The following is a 14702-nucleotide window of genomic DNA, read 5'->3' as shown; positions in this document are numbered from 1 at the left end:
CTTCAATAAATTGTGTTTGAGGATGTGCAAGACTTCATTGTGCTGCAGCAGATAGGACTCAACCAGTTCATTTGCAGTACTCCCGAAAATGTACCGAGCAACAGTAGTAGGTTCACGGCCATAGAGAGACTGGAAAGGAGTCATACCGTCTGAAGTTTGAAACGAAGTATTGCACCAAAATTCCGCCCATGGAAGCATATCAACCCACTGGGAAAGCACCTCAGCGACGTAACAACGCAAATATCCATTTGTTAAGAGCCTCAGATTGTCCATTTGTTTGAGGATGATAGGCTGCACTCATTAACCTTTTATTTTATTAGCCTAATATATTAGGTTAATGGTAAGGAGTTTACTTAAGTCATGATAACTTCTATAGCATTTGAACTAACTTGAAGGCTGCCCACCACAATACATTAGCTTTTAGGCTCTAGTCACTAACACTAAGCAACTATATATATATTTAACTTCAAAGTAGATCGAATACTAAATAAGTAGATGTTAGTAATACCTGGCTACAGAAGACGCGGCCATTGAGGCCACTCATAGGAAAACAATTTGTAGCATTTTGTCTTCCGCCAAGCTACTCCAAAATCATACACAAGTTCTGTCTTACGAGTTTTCACGTCATAAGAAATAACCTTGCCTTTTATTTGCAAATACAAGATGTGTGGAAGAGCAGGATGAAAAACCATGTTCTGAACCTTAGCAATACCGTCTCCAACTCCAAAATACTTGGGATATTTTTTAATTACAGTAGCAACATTTATAACATACTTTATAACCCATTTAGCATTATCTCGACTAGGAAAATTGTTGAGTCGCCAACAAGTGATGGTTGTTGTCCAACGATTCGATGCAAAACAGAGCTCCCCGCCTGATAATCCAAGACAACAACTACGGGGATAATAGAAAAACAAGTTTTCAGGTAATTCCAAAGCCCAAAAACACTTGTTTACACTATCATAAATGGTGATCAATGTATAATTAAGCCAAAAGAAGATTCCATCAACTACACCAGCAGATGATAACGAAGTCCCATCCAAAGAAGGATACAATGCATGAGGTACATCAACAATTAGCTTATAATCAGTCCACACATTAATCTCTGAAGAGAAACTTTCAATTGTTATACTAGACTGATAATGTTCGCTAATTACATAACGAACTATAGTAAACGAGACAATGCCATGATCCTCATCTACCTTACAAGTAAATCCGATGTATGGATCATCCATAGAGATTGGAGTTTTAGGGACATCCAAACGCTGCCTTGTGGCAGGATTATAAACATAATAAACCCTCTGCCTACTTCTAAGCTTATTGCATAGTAGAAAACCATTGGAAGAAGCAACAATATACACTTTCTCACCAATAAAATTGACTGATTCATCCAAACTAGAACCGATTACAAGTGGTGATTCCTTTGATGAATAGAAGAAACAACTTTGGGAACGTTTCTCTAAGCAAAAGAAACCGAGTAGATAGGGTTCAGGCCACTGGAAACGACGCCTGTAAATTTCAGCAATATACTTTCGCCAATTCTTCGATATGCATTTAAACTTTGCTAGCGATTTTAAAGGCAAACGATTCAGTATGTTGATTATGATTTCTTCACAAACAAACAATTTGCATCGACGACCTCGTTTCATTATTAATACGCACGAATTCGATTAGTCAGAGTTGAAATATCAAATGTTTGGAAATAAAAATCTCAAACTATGATATTATGTAACTGATGTTACTGGAGTTAGGGTTTTTATCTTTACAAAATTACTCAACCAAGTTTTACATTTTAAAAAATTAAAGAACTTTACGTTTTGAATAGGACAATAAACTATCTTAATTTTTTTATTAATAACTAAAAATGAATTGGATTATTGCATATATTTTTAAATTAGTTAGCTAGTGAGAACTTCTATCGAATTTAATACCCATTTATATGATTCAATTTTCTGTTTAAAAAAAAATGACACTTCATTAATATACATCACTCACTCCATTTGCTATTATCCCCACAGTTGGATTATCCTTCCCCCTTGGATTTGCCAATTTTTGCAATGATAGCATGGTCACTATGAACTAGATCAAAATCATTCTCAACGTGTTCATAAGAAGTAATCTCATTTTTCTTATTGGATCCAAACAAAGACCAAAGATCTTTAACGATCAATCCAATAAAATAACTCAAAAGATAAAGAAGTATTGTTAATCTCTTCATGCTCATTCCAAGCTCGAAGTTTCATCTTACCATTGTATTTAACAGTTTTAGTATACATAGGAAAGATTTATATAATAAACAATACACTAGCGCAAAAAAATCTTCTACTAGTATCCTTTTGACATAAAACAACCTTTTGAAGAGAATTTGCACAATCATGGTCTTAGGTGCCCATATATATAGCTTGTCTAGAAGCTTAAAATCACAACAATGAAATCGCAAATGATGCTCAATAATTACAATTGTAATATTAAGCATCTCTTAGAAGCTTTATGTTACTCAGACTCTTCAAAAATATATCTAAATTAAGTGTCAATAACATAGCTCACAAACTCTTCAAAAAGATGTCTCCAACTATGTGTTGGTCCTCCAAAATTAGGGCATTTTCAGAGGATCGGACACGGAGTGTGACAAATTTTGAGAGTCCAAGCAACACAACTTAAAAGTAGGTAAACCCAGGGTGTGTACTTCTGTCATGAACTTAGAAAATATATCAACCCGGCAAAACGACAGTGTTCCATAGCTGAGATAAAGCCATGGCATGCCAAATAACTTTGGAAGATAACAATCTCACATAGTGAAGGAAAAGTGAAACATCAGGTGACATGTCTTTATAGTTTACATTAGGAAAAAGCCTAGAAAGACCATAGACAATTCAAATTACACGGGTTCTATCAAACATCGTTTCCATGAAGACATAGCGAGTTCTAAAATCTGCAACACATTGTGTAGTTCCTTCATGAAACTTAGTCGATGCAGCAGCCAGTTATTACCATGAACCCTCAGCACCAACAGTTGGATTCTGGAAAGCAGAGAAGTTCCAGAAAGTCTTCAATGAGTATGGCTGAGAAATTGTTACTCCCTCTTCTGTGATTTTTGCAATCTGCAAGTCCGAGAAACATCAGAATAAAATCACAAAGACAGAGCAGACAAATCTCACAATTCTATTATCTAAAATGAACTTGATGATGAATTCTGTATCAGAAAGGCAATCTATACATCCAATCATCCTGTTCACCTCCAAATGCAAAGTTTGCAGCAAGTTTCTGTTTAAACTTTCCCAGCCAACAACCTTACCGTTATTTTTTCCCTATTTCAAGCTTAAGTGCAAAAACAAGAAATCAACCTTCAGTCAACCACAATAGATATCTACATGGAGCAAATCTAGGAAGCAAATGCTATGAGCTTTGAAAATCAAAGTATGAGCTCTTCTGCTTCCACTAGAGCACACTAAACCTGTCTTATTGTTCATATCTAGTAGAGAAGTACCTCAAAAAATTAAAAAGGATGATTGGTGCCAGAAATAAATAGTGGTAGATTTTTATTTTTTATTCTAGAAAAGGAAAACAGTGATAGATTATGAAAATACAGAATCAGACTATAGTCTTGGTACTTGTGGGGATGACAACAGATGCAAAATTCAGAGCTTTAGACCCACAATTAAAACTATAAGTACCAGGAAACTCATACTACAGGTTTGACGAAAGAAGTTCAGGGAACACATCTTGGCAAGTTAGAGGTATCATTCTGACTTGTTCTTAAGCACCGACTTTCTACCCAAACCCCAGAAGGACTGTACCTGAAGCTTGTTGACTGCAGATCTGTCTCGATACAAAAGCACACGCATACATTTCTCCAATAACTTAACGCCCTCTTCATAACTCAAGTTTTCATGCCATTCGTCACGGAGAATGGGCCTTGCAAGGTGATTCCCGAATCCAGTAGCCACATGGTTGTCCTCGTAATGCACACCAATCATACTAACCTAAGGAATAAAAGAAAAAAACACAAGCATTATCAGTAGGGATGCAATTGAGACAAAGTGTATAATATTAAGCAAGACAATGTATTGTGTTTTACTGTTCCAAGATACTTCTGTCCATTTTTCACTCCACCAAGAACAAGTGAATTCCAAAGTGGGTTGAACTTGTTGCGACGATTATACATCACACGTGTTAGGTAGTTATGCACTTCTTTGGGACCCAAGGAGTTTCCATCATCCCACATGTTGTCATACAGGCTGCATTTATGAAACATTGAATACCAGAAGTCACTAAGTAATTTCCAACAGACGCAGATAGGCGAAACTGTTGCCCGTCAAAACTTATATAAACAATAACAATAAACAAGAATAACAGGGAGGAGTCCTCAGAAGGACAGACGTACATAAGCTCATCAAGGTACTTCATTATCTCCTGAAAATCACTTATTTCACCACTTGCACCAAGAAGGGAGTGCTTTCCCACTGGCTTTAATCGCTCCACACTCTTGTAACGTATCGTTGAACCATAGGAACCTGTAAACGGAAAAAACAGAAGATGACAACACATACTACATTATGTATCGGAGGGTGTATTTAACATCAGATAATATAAAAATGTGAAAAGAGAATGTTGTTAGGAGATCTTTCAATTCTCTATCCCTTTTCCCTAGTGATGAAACCATGTAATATACTTTTTTGAAAAAAGAGGAGCACTAATTGGGACCAAATCTATGATATAAAAGCTAACCTCCCATGTCAGCTGCCAAGAGAATACCATCTTTGTACTTGATGCCGACAACTGATGTCCCAGTCACATATGGATACCTATTGAGAACAGTACAAGTTAAAATTGCAAACATCTAGAGCACAGTAAGTAAAGAGTTATAAAGGAAAGTTACATAAATACAATCTCAATGCACGAGTGAGCATATATCCATAAGGTTAAAATTTGCTGCATGACATAACTGGTACTCTTACACCTAACTACATCTCCCATGCATGCAAAGGATATGGTATATACAAAGAGCTGCACATCCCTTCCAACAGGTAGATCCTCTCTCATTCAATAATTTTAATCCGTTATACGACTCTACTTCTCACTACAACAATAATAACAACAACATCCCTAGTGTAGTCCCGTAAGTGGGGTCTGGAGAGGTTAGGATGTACGAAGACGTTGCCCCTACCTTTGTGGGGTAGAGAGGTTGCTTCCGATAGACCCTCGTCCTCCTCACTAAAGGATTTTAATACCTAGCTCATCTTCTGTAATGCTTTTGTTTTCACTTTTTGGCGTATATGAAGATTAAGTTCAATAACTTAAAAGCATAAACAGCTACAACATCCCAGTGAAATCCCACCGGTAAGAACATAAGCAGCAGAAAGCCAGAAACAGATAAATACAGTTTGCAAATTCCTTCTGGACCAGATATATTAGCAAATTTATTTCAAGCCCGGATGTATTTGCAAATTCCTTTGTGGCCCGGATGTATCCTAGGAAGCAAAATCCATCAAGAGCCACACAAGATGTGATCTCAACTTAACCCCGCACCTCATTCCTTCTACTCAGAAAACAAAATTACAGGTTCATAATACCATAAGCCACAAAGACTGAGAACTCCGGTAAAGATCATAAATCAATCGTTTGGCATGGCAGAAATGTTCCAGAAAAATGTTGATGTTGTTTTTCTGAAATAAACTATTTTCAGCTAAAAGGGAAATAGATGTTACTTATGAGCATAAGTCATTTTCCTTTATAAGTATCTAAACTCTTACTATCATCATTTGGCTCAACTAATACTTAAACATTGTTGTCAATCTTAAATACTTAAAGAGTATCACTAGAAAACATCTGTATACACATATTCTTCCATCTTGTATTACTACCATATGTCACATACTTACACACCTAACCAAACACCGGCAAACGATCCAAAACATATTTTTTCACTAAAAGAAACTTATTTCTAGTGAAAACATATTTCTACCTAGAACATTTTCCTCCATATTCAATGCTCTTCACCAGCACCTTCATATACATAGGTACATCTAAGATTAGATGCTTATGGAATCTGGATAGTAACCCTTTTGTGTTACTGCATCCTAAATTAATAATGTCTACATATTAAACAGGTTTTTTAAAGACAAATCCAAGGTCTGGAAACTTTGGACAAAAGCTATTGGATTATGCAAAACTCGTACCTTCTACTCTACCCCCACCTCTGTAAATGTTTATAACAACCAAATGTGCCTAAAGGCATCCCTACCACACAAATGAAACGCCTGAGAAGCAGTACTTTTGCTGGTAACTCTTGCAGTAAAAAAACTCTTAAACATACATACAACAAAGAAATAACTTAAGCCTAGCTAATAGCACCAAGAAAAGCACTCAACAACAACATACCCAATGTAATCCCATTTGAGACTGGGAAGGGTAGTGTGTACGTAGACCTTACCACTGCCTTGGGAGGCAGAGAGGTTTCCTACACTCAGAAGAACTAAGAAAAACACCCAAAAAATACCTTTTTTTCTCTTTGGGGAAATTGGGGAGGAGATTACAATGTGGTAAATCCAACCTTACCAACTAGGTGAAAGTTCAGGTAGCAAACCAACCGACCAATTGAGCTACTAAAACTATGTCCTTCTAATTCTTTGTAAAATAAGAACAAAAACCCTATTCCGTAAAACATCAAACACACTGCCAATCAGATCTGTAAAATCTCATAAAACGCAAAGAGTGAAAGAGAGTACATACTGTGTTCTCTGAATATCAGATTCGGGACTCATTAAGCTACTTTTAGCCGGAGCTGAATCCATCACCTGCAAACATCATCATTTACACACAAAAATTACAAACAATTCAACGAATTTCTTCGATTAAACGCGGGATAACACAAAAAACTTACATTCATCGTCGGAAATCGGAATAGTTGATCTTCGATCGGAGAAAAAATAGCAGAGTTACAACACTGATCGGAGTTTTGTTTGTGCACTTTTCCCTTTGCACAAGAAAAGTTGGGGTTTGGGCTGAAAGTGAAATGGGCCTCCGTTTTCGGGACTTTCACATTTACGATTTGCACTAGATAGCCAGTTTTAGGATGTCATTTAAAATCTACTCAACTTTTATCTGAGTATTTAAATTTTAGCCCAATAGAGAAATTAAAACTTCATACATTGCTTCCACTTTCTATATTTTTCTATGTAGATGGATTACATTTGAACCAATGCATAAGATGTGATGGGAAGTTTCTAGCTATTGGTAATTCTAGTTCTAGTTATGAGATGTGTTTTTTTTTTTACTATAGATGATATTCTAAAAAAGATTTAATGAATTGGATCTTTTTATGTTTTTTATAAAATGATATAGTAACTTTTTTTTGTTTTTATGCTTAGAAATTAGCAAAGGTGGAGTAGAAGTATAAGGATAAAATTAAAACTTTATTCATCTTGATATAAAGTTAAATTTTGGATTGAAAATGTCAAACGTTACTTTCACAAGTTTTAATTTTGGTAGTTGGTAAAGTTTAATTTCAAGCATTTGGGGTTTAAATTCAAGTTTCATAACTTTGGAATTCAACTTCAAACATTTGGGGTGAAAGTTAAATTTATGAAAAAATGAGATTCATAAAATGTTTGGGGTGGGAAATCAAACCTGCAAATTTAGTTATGTAGATTTTATGGATTGGACGTGTTTTTTACAATTAAGTTCATATATCTTTGTTAGTTTTCTCAAAACAACATAAATAATTTGTATTTGCATATAACACCATGTTTGTTTATTCTCCATGCTTCTAACCACAAAAATATGTCATTAATTCAACTTCTTGAAAGTCTTTGCAAAGACTTTTTTTCATACCATAAAAGTCTTTGTATCGAATTTCACAAGTGATAATAGCAATAAATTGCCTCAGATCAAAGCTAACATGTATGTATCATGTATCCTTTATTCCACGTATTTCAAATTCAAAATAGTTGAATAATAAATCTAGCTTATTATTTGTGTACTTTCACTCTCTCCAATTAGAGATGACAATGGAACGATGTGAATGCAAGACGGGGCACGCGAATTTTAAGTTATGTGTGGCGGGTGAAAGTTGAAGATTATGCAGGGCGGGACATGGGTCTATACGAATTTTACTTAAATTTAAATAGAAGCTAAAAAAATGTAACTCTAATTATATATAAATATTGAATGAATGTTACTATTATGGATATAGTTGAAATATAAACCATATTCCGTGTTTATAAATTATAATAATAACGTAGCTATGAGATTTGATGACTATTAATTATGATCAAATTATTCAAACCGCATAATTTGTAATATTTTTTATCCTTTCCACTTTTTTCCTTCATTAGAGTGGTGCACTAGTAGAATTATTGTGTGTTGATTCATCAACTATTATGTAACACCCCAGAAAAAATTTCGAATTAAGACTCGAACCGTTCTTCGTAGTGAGTGAGATTTTACCAAGGAATTAAAAATTTCTTAAGTTTTAAGGTCACTAGATGTAGCACCTGGAGTTCCAAAAAGAATTAAATTGGAAATAGCAAAATCTGAAATTTTGCAAGTTAAGCTAAGTATGAGTTTTGGGTTGACTTCAAACGGCCATAAATCCTAGCTCAAGATGATTTAGGTGTGATACCAGATACCGTAGGAAAGAAATTTGAATTATCTTTTCAACGCCGCTGAGTTTGCTAAGTTTCGAGGTCGGATGAGTGAGATATGACCTTTTGAAGTTAGGTTGTCTAGTTAAGGAAAGTTTGCCGAAAATAGTAAGGGGTATTTTGGTCTTTTCCTTACCCAATTAGATTTAATTAATTTTTAGTAATATTTTAGGGGTCTAATCTGATTAGGTTCAGTTTTATAATCCTAGTTTACGCCTAGGGTTTTAGTTGAGAGTTCAAGAATAGAAAAGAAGAGAGGATCAAGCGTTCGTCGAGATTCTTGAGAGTTGTTGCGGATTGTAGCCATGGGTTTGATCCCTAAGAATGTGTTGGGTTAGTTCACCCGCACGCCAATCATGTTATTTTCAGCTAAATTTCATTCTTGAAGTTGAAAGATTAGAGTTTTTGATGAGTCATTGATAGGTGTTCTTGAAGTTCATTCTAAATCTTATTGTGTTGGGGTTTTGATGATTTCTTGAGATGAAATTTAGTAATTTGAGTATTGTTTTAAGTATATTAGAGTCTACCTATGTTAAGTAATCGAATCCAAGTGATTGGGGAAGAAACCGTTTGATTTTAGGCGAGTTAGGGTGAGAAAACGAGCAAGAAAAGTTCGTCAAATTTTCTGGGTTAGGGCCTGGCGCGATGCGCCAGCCAGAGCGCCCCAAACCCTCCTCTGAAGTTTAGGGGCTGGCTCCCCGCGCCACCCATAGCGCCAGGGTCGCCTGCCCCATCCAGTTTGTCGTCGGTTGCCTCGTTTGAGTTTGTTTAAAGTGCGCCTTCACTCTTTTTCAATTCTAACTACTCTAAGCTACTTATAAACACCTAGAAATCATTCATAACATGATCATAACCTTGAATTCATAATTCAAATTCAAGGTAGAGCTAAGAGTTAAGTTCTGAGAGTTCTTTCGAACATTCTAAGAAAGTCCATTTGAGTCATTTTGTGGAGTCTTCTACAACTTCTAGTAACTTGTTTCAAGACTTGAGTAAGTGAGCATGAGAGTGAGGAGAATGCATTCATGAGTCTACACTATCATCTATATCTTTCATATCATGAACCATAACTCTTGGATTCATAATTCATATTCAAGAGAGAGTTAAGAGTAGAGTTCAAGAAAGCCTTTGAGTTCGATTGTGAACCCTTTGAGATCAACTATTGATTTGAACTAAGTTTTGAGGAAGTAGGTAAGATAATGAGAAGAGTCGTATACATGAGTTTCTTATTGATAATTTGACCCTTGAGTTGGGTCGTTTATGCCCAAAACTTCCGCATGAACTTCATCAGTTGAGTACTTTTGAGAGGAGTAGTATCTTCAAGTTCTAAGTCTTGAGTTTTGAGTTTCTTTTCCCCTCTGAGATTATAGTTCTAATCATGAATCTATTACATGTTACCCATGAAGTCCTTGAGTTGAATTGTTCATGCCTATAATTCCGCATAAACTCTATAAGTCGAACAATCTTGAGATGAGAAGTATCTTTGAGTCCTTGAGTTGAGTAGTTCATGCTCATAATTCCGCATGAACCCTCTAAGTTGAGCATTCTTGAAATGAGTAGTATCATTGAAGTTCTTGAGTTCTATCTTTGGTTATTGAAAATATTGCATTGAGTCGTTCACGTCCATAATTCGGCATGAACCATATTTTAAGAAGTCTTTTACAAATGTTTAAACTTTGTTTTACGACTTAAGCTTTGAAGTTGAGTAAAGAGTGAGAGTAAAGTTCATTTTCTTTAAAATGATATATGGGAACTAAGTATTTCCAAGAGTAAATGTTTTCACATTTAAGATGAGCGGAAACTAAGATTTCCGAAAGAGTTTTGAGCAAGAAAAGGAACATCGATTCCAAGAGAGCTTTTAAGCTAAGTTTTGAGTAGTTATCTCAAACCAAAGAAAGAAGTTGTTTTAAAAACATATGAGCTAAGTATATTTTTGGGAGTAGTATTGAGCACCGATATGGGAATGCGAGTTCATATTAACTCAAGTCTCCATAAACCATGTAGCCATCATGGGTATTAATGGGTTATACTTTTTAGATGATCACATAAGTTAAGCTAGTGGATCCACTAAGTTAAGCGTTCCATATGACTGCAAAGTATAAGACAGTTCTGGCAGCGTGGGCAAGACAATGTATCACCACTTAGGCTCATAGTGGTGGTTGTCAGTTAGAGAAACTCCCACAACAATATTTGCATAGTTCCTCAAGGGGTTCTGCTTAGTATGAATGGGGTATGAGACTTCATTCATGCATTGCACAAGTATACTTTTTGAGGGAGCATGGTATGTCTTTTATGATATTATGATAATGAGTTTATAACATCATGTTTTAAACAATTTTCCTTTTATTTATATTGCACTTGTTTTAAACTACTTTATAATGAAATTAGTTCAGTTAAGTATTAATGAGTTGAGTATCCAGAGTTGCGTATTTCAAGTCGAGTATCATATCTTTGAGTCAAGTATCATATCTTTGAAGTCGAGTATCTTATCTTTAAGTACTTCTGAGTTGAATAAGTTTGAGTAGTTTTGAATATCCTTGAGTATTCCTTGAGTTGAGTAAGTTTGAGAAGAGGTAAATATGTTTCCTTTTTATCAAGTTTCAAGCTTATGTTTATGCTTTAGAATTCCTCTTACATGCTCATACATTCCACGTACTGAGCCATTTGGCTTGCATCTTCTCATGATATAGACACACGTATTCAAGATCATCACCAGGAGATTCGTTGATATATTCGGGAGTTTGAGTTAGCTATGGTGAGCCTCCTTGTTTCCGGAGGATTTCATTTACTTTTCAGTTTAGTCAGGATGTCGTGAGTCTTGTCCCGACTTCCATCTTTATCAGTTAGAGGCTTCATAGATAGTCAGTATAGTTGAGAAGTCTATATTATTCATTTTATTAAATGTTTTAAAGACTTAAGTTGCCTATTTTATAGCGAGTTGAATATTATTTTTATATTTAGAGTTTTTCATTTGAGTTAAAGTTTTGTATTTCAGTTTCATGAATTTTATTCAATTTTTAAGCTTTTGCATGCTTGAGTTAGTCTTCCGCTTGTAATAAGTCAGGATGAGGGTTCGCTTGGGGACCAACAATGATCTTCGAGTGCTGGCCACGTCCAGGATGTAGGCTGGATCGTGACATATTATTTATATCTTCAGAATCAATGGCCAAATTAAGAAAAATCATTAATATTCAGTGATGATCTTTACGGGGAATTGAAAATGAATTTTTTTTTTTTTATTAACTAGCGTTTGGCCATAGATTTCTAAATATTCTTGGCAATATTATTTGGGTGAAATTTTACCATGTGTTTGGCCATAGTATTTGGGAAATATATTTCACTTTTTTAGAAAAATATGATTTATACCCATAAGTTTTAAAAACTATCAAAACTAACAATAAATTTGTATTACAAGTCAATTGAATCTTCGTTGCAACAATAACAAATAGTGTCCATGACACTGGAGCAATGTGGTAGTTTGGAGTGAGTGCAACAAGCATCATTCCATACATCGTGAAGTAGACAAATCACATGACTTTGTTACCTTGAGCCAATTGTTCATCATTTTTATCAACAACCATATCATCATTTAATATTCACTGAATATTTCATCATTACTTTGGTGTTCACGTGAAAAATTATGTAATACGACACAAACAACTACTATAAAGGATGTTTTTGTAAAAGATAAAAGTTTGGGGTAAAATTTCAATTTTCAAAAGATCTCAAATAATGAGATTTGGCCCAAATACTAGAAAAAACTAGTACTTGAAAATTTGGGATATTTGCCAAATAATAGCAAATTGTATGGACAAACACTATTTGCCAAATCTTTTCCCAAATATTATTTGGAAAATCTATTGCCAAACGGTCCCTTAATTTCTACAGGTTAAGCCTCAATCCGCTTCGCTCACCCTGTTACCATACCTATCTCTATCACACTTTTCATTACTTCACCAAAGGGCTATTTGAATAGTCAACTTTTTTTTTCTGTACATTATTGTTGATTTTGATCATTCAAAATATACAAGTATAAAAATATAAAAAATAATACTATAGAAAATCATAACGAGGTTTATTAGGGTCGGTTTAACTATGCGATATGAAATCTTGATTTGAAATCATGAGATGAAGTTGAAGTTTTGCTTATATATGCAGTTTGAACTTTTTATGTTGTATGTTTTCTCCCAAACATAAAAAAAAAAAACACAAGTTATAAAACTATTAAAATTGTTTCAATTCTTTATACAATCTTACCAAATAAGCAAATATAAAATTGCATAATACACTATCACACAACTATTATGAGAAAATACAACATTTATTGATCAAACTCTAGTTTAATAAAAAAAAGCTATACATAAGTTGTAGTGTACGGAATTTTATATAATCTCCTCACATAGTATGGACAATCTTCTTACGTTAAACTTGCATTTTTCGATTATATGACCGAGAAGACGAACCAACATTGTTACTTTGAGCTATTTCTTGGTCAATTTGGTTGGTAAATAAATTTGATAAAAACTAATGAATTTGGTGAACATAAATAGTAAAACAATAATTGTTTTGAAGTAATAATCAATTTTATGTTGGTGAGAATAATTGAAATATGAGATATAAACAGTTAAAAAAATAATGACATGAATTATAAATTTTATTTACATATGAAATAGATGGTTAGTAAATATAAACATGGTGTTGTTTTTACAAAATATAAACTCGTGGATCAATTTTTATATTCGAAAAATCTGAAATCATGTTTTTTACAGAATTAGGATTTTCATCTCATGATATGAAATCAACTTGAAATCTCATATTCAAACGTTGATTTCATATCGCGATATCAAATCATGTGTCCAAACACCTACTTAGTATATAAACTGAATCAATTAAAAGTTGAGACACAACATCCATTATAAGGACTTTTGAAACATCAAAACATCATTGTTACAATTTGTTTGGATGATTATCAAATATTATTTCATAACACATTATATCATTATTGTATTATATTATACTATGTTGTTTAGTTAAATATAATATTTGAATATATTATATTTTATTTTTTATCATTACACATTATCAATTTAAAAGATAAATCTAAAGAGAAATAAAATATATAATAGAGTCGCTATAAAAAGAGTAGGTTAAAAGATAAAATAAATTCATTAATTAATAAATAAACACAAAGAAAAAACATTGTTAATGACTCGATTACATCAAATTTGATACATAAAATGTCATTTTTCTTTATTACGTGACAATAAAAATAATAAATATAATATTTGAATATATTATATTTTATTTTTTATCATTACACATTATCAATTTAAAAGATAAATCTAAAGAGAAATAAAATATATAATAGAGTCGCTATAAAAAGAGTAGGTTAAAAGATAAAATAAATTCATTAATTAATAAATAAACACAAAGAAAAAACATTGTTAATGACTCGATTACATCAAATTTGATACATAAAATGTCATTTTTCTTTATTACGTGACAATAAAAATAATAAAATATAACTAACAATCAAAACAAACATTATTATATCATCATACAATATTAGTTGGTAACAACCAAAAAATGTCTTCAAAATTGCTAGATGCACATTGGTCAAATTATTATTTTTGTATATACAAAGACTTCTAAAGAGTCATCTAATCAGACGGCTGAGAAGAGTTCTGATTTTTCAAAACTTCTAACTACTACCAAATGTGAAACCTAATTTGATCCACCTCCTCGTTTTCTTGGCCATTAGTGACGTGGGGACCACCAATCATAAAGTCATCTTCCTCACAATTTAGTTGTCTTTTTCTACTGAAAATGTTTACAAAAATTTATATTACTTTATCAAAGTTAAGTGATGAACAAGCTCACATAAATTTTAGAGTCAGATTTACGTATATTTTACCCTTTTCACATATGTATTTATAAGACTACGATGGTGTGTGACCATATATTCTCAAATATTTTTGGAGAGTTTCTGCATGCGTTTGGTTATAGAATTTTGGAGAAATATATGACTTTTTTAAAAAACATAATTATATCTATAATTTC

General features: G+C 33.4%; 2 protein-coding genes across 2 annotated transcripts; both read right to left on the bottom strand.

Moving 5' to 3' along the window:
* Window positions 1–512: 512 nt before the first annotated feature.
* Window positions 513–1652, bottom strand: LOC125817965 (F-box protein At3g26010-like). The gene has a single exon (XM_049497468.1). The coding sequence runs from the start codon at window positions 1647–1649 to the stop codon at window positions 513–515; it is 1137 nt and encodes a 378-aa protein (XP_049353425.1). The 5' UTR covers window positions 1650–1652.
* A 1097-nt stretch (window positions 1653–2749) lies between these two features.
* Window positions 2750–7016, bottom strand: LOC125817973 (proteasome subunit beta type-4). Its single transcript, XM_049497476.1, has 7 exons — window positions 6884–7016; window positions 6733–6797; window positions 4729–4805; window positions 4385–4514; window positions 4079–4238; window positions 3798–3983; window positions 2750–3101 (listed from the first exon to the last, which is right to left on the bottom strand). The coding sequence occupies exons 1-7, from the start codon at window positions 6887–6889 to the stop codon at window positions 2988–2990; spliced, it is 738 nt and encodes a 245-aa protein (XP_049353433.1). The 5' UTR covers window positions 6890–7016; the 3' UTR covers window positions 2750–2987.
* Window positions 7017–14702: the final 7686 nt, after the last annotated feature.

The sequence above is a fragment of the Solanum verrucosum genome, unplaced genomic scaffold (assembly GCF_900185275.1).
Source record: "Solanum verrucosum unplaced genomic scaffold, falcon-dt-bn FXZP01000253.1, whole genome shotgun sequence".
Classification (NCBI taxonomy): Eukaryota; Viridiplantae; Streptophyta; class Magnoliopsida; order Solanales; family Solanaceae; genus Solanum; species Solanum verrucosum.
The sequence above is the reverse complement of the archived record's forward strand: the minus strand, read 5'-3'. Positions and strand labels throughout refer to the sequence as shown.

Coding starts and splice junctions, on each gene's coding strand:
- LOC125817965 (XM_049497468.1), bottom strand. CDS start 1,649: ATGAAACGAGGTCGTCGATGCAAATTGTTTGTTTGTGAAGAAATCATA.
- LOC125817973 (XM_049497476.1), bottom strand. Junction 3,984..4,078: donor GACAGAAGTATCTTGGAACA/GTAAAACACAAT, acceptor TTTATTCCTTAG/GTTAGTATGATTGGTGTGCA. Junction 3,102..3,797: donor CTGCAGTCAACAAGCTTCAG/GTACAGTCCTTC, acceptor TCGGACTTGCAG/ATTGCAAAAATCACAGAAGA.